The sequence below is a fragment of the Trematomus bernacchii genome, unplaced genomic scaffold, assembly GCF_902827165.1.
Source record: "Trematomus bernacchii unplaced genomic scaffold, fTreBer1.1, whole genome shotgun sequence".
In the NCBI taxonomy this organism is placed as follows: domain Eukaryota; kingdom Metazoa; phylum Chordata; class Actinopteri; order Perciformes; family Nototheniidae; genus Trematomus; species Trematomus bernacchii.
This window is the reverse complement of record NW_022987469.1, coordinates 1,478,656-1,485,860: the sequence shown is the minus strand read 5'-3', so window position 1 is coordinate 1,485,860 and position 7,205 is coordinate 1,478,656. Positions and strand designations below refer to the sequence as shown.

Sequence of the window (7,205 nt, the reverse complement as noted above, 5' to 3'; positions counted from 1 at the left end):
AACAAACAAGACATTTTAGACTTGATGCTGTGGACAGAAAAAAACCTGTACTGTCTTCAGGTCGTATATTTCAAATATATACAAATATAAATGTGTTTCATCTTCACATGTATTCAGGCATGAGAGAGGGAGTTGTAATAATCATTTATTTTCATCAGTTTTATTGTCATCACCGAATTGATCAGACAGAGAAATATAGTGTCAGAATATATTGAGGCTTTGTTTTTAACAAATCCAATACATGGCTTATAATAAGTCCATGTTAAATTCATAAATACATCAACCAATAATAAATAAATAATCTTAAAAATAAGCAAATAAATTAATAAGTAAATAAATAAATACAAATACATTTTTACATGTATAAGATACGTCTGAGGTAAATTAAGAGCTACTTGGCATATCAAATAATACTGGCATGTAAATTATTGCAATTCAATTTATAAAAAACAATATAAAATATTTTATATTTGTGATCAACACTCAGATTCTTATGAATTTCATACATAATTCCTGAATAATTTATTTAGTGAGGTTATTGCTTATATCAAAAGGCAGGATTATGATGCATGCATGTGACAAGCCTAAGAAGTGGCAAGCTTTTCTCTGACCTTGTTGTATGACTATTAAAAAGTGTATAAATAGAAAATAAAAATAATATTTTCCCATCAGTCCTCAGAGCTGCAGTCGTCCTCTGGTTGGAGCCCTTTGAAGCAGGCGGACTCGTAGTGCTTGTTCAGGTAGGACTTGAGTGCGAAGGTTTTGTGGCAGCGTTTGCAGGAGTAGTGTTTGAAGGCCGAGTGCGTCTGCATGTGGGCGCGCAGGTTGGAGCGGTCGGCGAAGGCTTTGCCGCAGTGGGCGCAGGCGAACGGTTTCTCCCCGGTGTGGGACCTCATGTGGCCCTGCAGGAGCCAGGGCCGACTGAAGGCTTTGCCACACACCGTGCACTCGTGCTTCAGGTCGTGTGTTAGCATGTGCATGGCCAGCGCAGGCATGGACACGTACACCTTGTGGCAGCTGGAGCACTTCCTGGCCTGCTGGCTGTCCAGGCTGCGGTGAGTCTGCTTGTGTCTGCTTAGGTTGGAAGACGTGGCGTAAGACTTGCCGCACTCCCCACACATGTGGCGCCCCGTGGAGGTCCCTTTGGTGGGGCTGCTGTCTGCAGAGCTGACATCATCCCCACTGTCTGATTGGCTGCCTCCCTTGCGGGGACACCTCTGCTTGGGCCTCCTGCGGGAGCGGCCGTCAGAGACCAGGTAGGCGTTGATGCTGCACGCCTCTAAATCAGCGCTGCTGCTGTCTGACTCCACGGTGCCGCTGGAGACGGGACTGTCCGGGTGCTCCATGTCGTGGTCGGAGAACTCTTCCCCGGCGCTGCCCCCCGGGGAGTACAGGGGCAGGGAGGGCTGCTCATGACCCGGCTCCTTTGTGCTCTGCAACACTGAGGGGATGATGTAATCCTGGATGTACCCTGGGAAAGGTAAAGAAAATAAAATTAAAGACTTGAATTTTCTTTGGGAGCATTTTCATGATCATATGCTGCGTTCGATTTACATTGGAAGTTGGAGGTCGGAACTGGGAGTCACATCCTAGTTGACTGTGTTACAGTAGAAGAAAGATGGACGCCCGCTGGAAAGTATAGTTAGCCGTGTTTAGAGCTTTAGCAGTACCGGGTTAGCCATGGTTAGCCATACCGGTTGATAAGCTTGTTTTGTAAATCGTAGCAACATATCCACAGATAGAACATGAGCAGTACCATATGTACAGTTGATTTAATGTGACACTAATAACACAGAATAATTATTATTTGTGTGAATACATGTTCTCTTAATGTTCATGCAGGGACTCCATTTCGATGATGATCTTGGGTACGGCTAGGTGTCTTCGAGTCTCCAAGTAGGAAGTCCGGCCTCCGGGTGTTCCAGTTTAAATTTCCCACTGTGAACTTGGATATTCCCACTTCCCAGTACAACTGGAACGCACCATTAGTAACCTCTGAGAAAAAGTTACCCCTTTTACCCTAACCTCTCATCACTTTGAAACCTACACAGGAAGCTATTTGTAAGTGCCAGGTTCAGCAAGCTTTGGAACTTAAATATTAATGAGTGTTTGGTGCACACATCTTCCCAATCAATACCTCCACTGGCTCCAACAAGTGCTATCACAGGGAAAAATGTGAAAGGCACATTGACGCTGAATATGAGTCAAACACAATGTGCTGACACTGACAAAACAGTCAGCAGAGCAATAGTTTGGCTCCAGATCGATCCACCTGTCGCCGCTTTGCAGCACCAGCAGCCCGTCTGGGGGGGGGGGGGGGGGGGGGGGGGGGGGGGGGGGGGGGGGGGGGGGTCAGGGGGGGGCGGGGCTGTGATCCAAACAGAGCGACTCAGCAGTGAAATCCCCTCAATCACTAAATCATTTTAATCAGATCATTCCCCATCTGTGGCGTTTTTTAGAGTGTTCATGAGTATGGAAAGGGGGAGATTGAGTGACAGGTGGGGGACTGCGATTTGGCGAAAAGAGAAGGGAGGGCTGGGCAGGGTGTGTGTCTTTGGTGGGGGGGGGTGCTCTGATCTTGACAGCAGTCAATGGTATATTGAGCCCACTCCCCCCAACCCACACACACACACACACACACACACACACACACACACACACACAAACACACACACACACACACACACACACACACACACTGGAACACAAAGGGAAGCAGACAGCTGGCATCCTAAATCTGGGGGACAAATGATTCAACTCGAACACAAGATCTGTGATGTTGGTGATGGGGGTGGGGGGTAGGGGGGGGTACGTGGCGGGGGTACTTGGGGGGCTTTGGGTGTTGAATCCGCTCAAGGCACACATTTCTTTGGATGTTTCTCAGAGCCAAACACACACACACACACACACACACACACACACACACACACACTCAATATTGCTTGTATTACAGGGTCGTTCTCACATCCAGAAATCCCATGGATGAGAATCTCCTGTCTGCCAGTGCACTGCTCATGTTGCACTTTATTGAATTACCTGCAGCACTCTCTATTTTCCAGTCAATACCCATCTTCTAAAAACCCTGTTCCATCACCTCTCGCTGCTCCACATATGGATTGTGTTGCTGCAATCCTACTCCCTGTGGCTATCTAACATCCTGCAGGATCAGATGGAGAGAGATGGAGCGATGAACGGGGGGGGGGGGCTGCATGATGAGAGGAGAGACTCAAGGGCAACTGCACCATCTAAGGACAACACAGTCCCATGTGGCTATCTGCTTTCTCCAGAGTCTTTTTTTCCTCCTTTCTAGTTGGACCTGACAAAGGCTTGCATCAGATTGAATGCGCGTGTACACTCATATATCGCATCATTCATGTACACAATAGTATTAAAGGCTGCTGTGTGATCTGGTTTGAGTATTAAGCAGATTGAGCCAGCGTGACCTGAATACTATTTAGCATCCGTAGAGTTAGAAAACAAAAGTCCTGTGGCATATGGAAGGGGGGGGCGAGCCATGCATGTGGGTTTTTTGGGGGATTTCCAAAAGATTAGGTAACAAAGCAAACAACATGAACATCGCTGCAGGATTCTCTGTCTGTTATTGTGGGTTATCTTTCTCCAGTTTTATGTGGAGGACTACATGGATCATCTCCAAATGAAGAAATCAGTAGCTGCTGCGGCAGAAATACACAAAAAGTTGAAAACTCAGAGAGGGACTCACCATTTTCACTCAAACGCACTGCCAAGTTAGTGGCCGACTCTGTGATGGCATGTGTCACAGTGTAAGAGTCGTCCCACTGCTGCTGGTGGTAGTAGTTGGAAGACGAGAAATCATGAACCTTCGGCTGCTTCACCAAAAAGGAACGTGGCATTTTATTTCCCTAGTAGAACAAAACTGATGCTAGAGCCACATAGAAAAATGTTGATAGAAAAAAGAGAAGAGCAGAAATGTAGAGAGCTTCCAGGCGGCCTTCTTCAGCGGGCCAAACAGCGGAGGGTTGAAAAAAGCTTCACAAAGAAATCTGTCCCGTACAGGATTTAAAGAGAAAGAGGAAATGTAGAGAAAGCAGCAGACAGAGAGAGAGGAAGCAGAGGACAGGGAGGATGGAGAGGAAGACAGAAAGTGGCGAAGAAGAAAGAGGCAGCGAGAAAGAGAGAGAGAGAGAGAGAGCGAGATAGGACTAGCTGAGCTCAGCACTCTGCAGCCTTTTATATGTGGGGCAGCAGCCCAAAGATCAGGTGGTGCTTTGGAAGAGGGAGCTGCTTAGCATTAATCCATCAAACATCCCCGGGGACACACATCAAATTACCACGAGCCGTCTGTGCTTCTCCCTGCACGCACACACACACACACACACACACACACACACACACACACACACACACACACACACACACACACACACACACATATAGAGCAGTCAACTAACCCACCTCCTCCCACATCCTCCGCCTCCTCCTTTCACCCCTCCGTCTCCTCTCTCCCAGGGATGGAGAGCAGACAATAGTGGTGCAGAAGCACGTGGGTGACACTACACACAACATCTTGTCCTCCATTGTCTTTCAATGAAGTAGCTAACACAATTTATGCTGGCCCAAACACACACCCCTTACTCCTTACAGCAGCAGCACCTCTGATATTTCATCATCACACACACATCCAGCGCTTTGAGGAAATGTTGACGTGCAGGAACGTGGTCTTGGTGTTAAATCAGATTAAATCAGATTTCAGCAAATTTAGGTCAGAGTCAATGTTAACATACATTGATGTATCTGCATTCAGATCCTTCGTGTGTCTGTATTAACAATAAGAACGGATGTGTTTGTTGTTGATGAGATTATTCCTGTGAACATCTCATATTCGTTTTTATGTATTAATCAATACATTTGATATATGCGAAACAATTCAGAGAGGGAAATCTGCCACATAAATTCATGTCTTTTTTACTGCTTGGTTAAATTGAACAGGGCTTTTTAAAAAACAACATTTATATTTTAATGTTTTATTAAAATAGCCTATTTATTTCTTTGAAAGCATGGATATTGTTTCCAAATAATTTGGGTAGAGGTAAGGAGCTTTTTCACTCAGCTTACTTTCCATTCTTCATTTTGTATCTATTTTGTTCGATTGTAACTACACACTTTTTTCACAAACCATTGTCTCATTAGCTGAGTTTTATCTTTGCTGCAATAAGAAAAAGGTGTGTGAATTGATACTCTATGTGACACGGAGAGGTGTCAGGAAAACATCCAAAATAACATACATGGGAAGGGGGGGTCATTCAAATGAAACTTATTTTGGTACATATTTCCCCCTGCATGTGTGTGACATCAGCCTGCACGTTTAACATGTCTATTTTTCATTTCCCCCCTTGCAAGTCCCTGGCAGTTTTATGTTTCTCTAAAGACCCTCGGCCCTCCATATAACCATAACCCTCATCTGGGTCCCAGCGGTGACTTCCGGTCCGGGGGCTGTGACAGGCTGACCCCCGGTGCCTGCGGGGTCACGAGGTCAAACTGTGGTTGGCCAGAGAGCCGGCAGCAGCTTAAACGCAGCGTCACACACAGATGGCTCTGCACGGTACAGTTCAGTATGACTGCATCATAAAACATGTAATATAATCTCACACACAGATGGAGGTCATTCAGCATCACACAGTGACATGTTTACAGAAGAAAGAGTCAAGGATAGTGTATCTTAAAAACAGTGTGTGTTTTTGAATGCCTCTGTATCTTGTATCCACTGTTGCACTAAGTGACATATTCCTTCATTACCATGAACACACACACACACACACACACAAACACACGCACATGCACACACACACACACACACACACACACACACACACACACACACACACACACACACACATTAACCTGCTGCTGATTATAGTCCCTGATCAGCAGTTCTATCAGTTATGGTAACATCATACTAAGTTTATTGCTGAGATCTCGCAAAAATAAAGTGACATAGCTCATTTGTTCGCTGAGAAGGAGAGGGCGGGACTTGTGATGTCATTATATTATTTTGTATCACCTCTCATCTAAACGAGTTTGACAGACAGGGGAGCGAAGTCAGTACAGTATAAGAGATGAATCAACACATTGTGGGTTTGGTCTTTTTTTGACGTTTGTAAGAAATATAAAAAATACATTTAAAGTAGATACTTTTAATTTAAACATTAAATATTGTTCAGCATTCATATTTTCGTTGTTATAGCTTGGAGTCATTATGGTTTTAGACTTCGTTACTTTTTTTCTTATTCTGCATGGGTAAAACAAATCATTATTTGCTCTCTAAAGGCAGAATATTTAAGTTTTATATACCTAAATATATTAAGACTTTGTGCTCAATTAAGTGTATAACTGTAATAATCACAATGTAATATTATGTATTGTAATTGTATTCAGAAAACAAATCCAAAACATATGTTAGGGGTACACCTTTGTGCAAGTGTGTTTGAATCATGTGTATACAAAGGTGCATTTTTGCAGTGATTTCATTGATCAAATAATATCATCAAACAAAGCTCAGCCTAACATGGAAGATAACACTTTGACGTTAAACTGACTCTATAGCTTTATTCCATTTAGATACATATCCAGAAATGCAGAGAAATCTGCCCGCTGCTGTCTGGAGAAGTGACTGCTGAGTCTGATTAAATGCATGTTAAGTAGTGTAGCAGAGAAAGCACCCAGAGACTGTGTGTGAGCCTGTTGAGCTGTGATAAGTGAGATAATTTGTGTTAATCACATCCAGTCATTAGAGAGCCATCTGAAAAACAAACGCAGGCCCTTTTCACTGAGGCATCTTTTTAGCACCTCCACAGAAATCTCCCACTCCACCATCAACAATGAGGCAGCTGCACGCCAGTGAATGAGAGTGATTGTCTCTTTTCTTTTAATCAGCACTCAGAAAGAGAAAGCAGAATTTCCCCTCTTCAGTCGGCGTGTTTTTTCAAGAGTTGATTGTGGTTAGCTGCGGAGAGTGACTTGTGATTTATGTTCCAACACATTTCATACATTTCTTTAACCAACACGCTTTGTGCAAATGGTGTTAGGACCGCTCCACTGAGAATTGTCTCGCACACGTTCCTGCAGAAGCAAATAACAAAACACCTCATGTCAATTTTGAAGTGACTGGTTAAAGTCTCGCACTGTGGGCCACGTCCGCACCATGTCCCCTCGAGTGGGGAGGTGGG

At 44.3% G+C, this 7,205-nt stretch overlaps 1 protein-coding gene across 1 annotated transcript; it reads right to left on the bottom strand.

The window, feature by feature from the left end:
* Window positions 1-526: 526 nt before the first annotated feature.
* LOC117493684 (transcriptional repressor scratch 2-like) lies at window positions 527-3,888 on the bottom strand. Its single transcript, XM_034144320.1, has 2 exons — window positions 3,722-3,888; window positions 527-1,471 (listed from the first exon to the last, which is right to left on the bottom strand). The coding sequence occupies exons 1-2, from the start codon at window positions 3,870-3,872 to the stop codon at window positions 669-671; spliced, it is 954 nt and encodes a 317-aa protein (XP_034000211.1). The 5' UTR covers window positions 3,873-3,888; the 3' UTR covers window positions 527-668.
* Window positions 3,889-7,205: the final 3,317 nt, after the last annotated feature.

What these genes read in the sequence shown, in the direction of transcription:
- LOC117493684 (XM_034144320.1), bottom strand. Translation starts at nt 3,872, where the DNA reads ATGCCACGTTCCTTTTTGGTGAAGCAGCCGAAGGTTCATGATTTCTCG. An exon ending in AGTGCGTTTGAGTGAAAATG is followed by an intron (nt 1,472 to 3,721) that starts GTGAGTCCCTCT and finishes TACCTTTCCCAG; the next exon opens with GGTACATCCAGGATTACATC.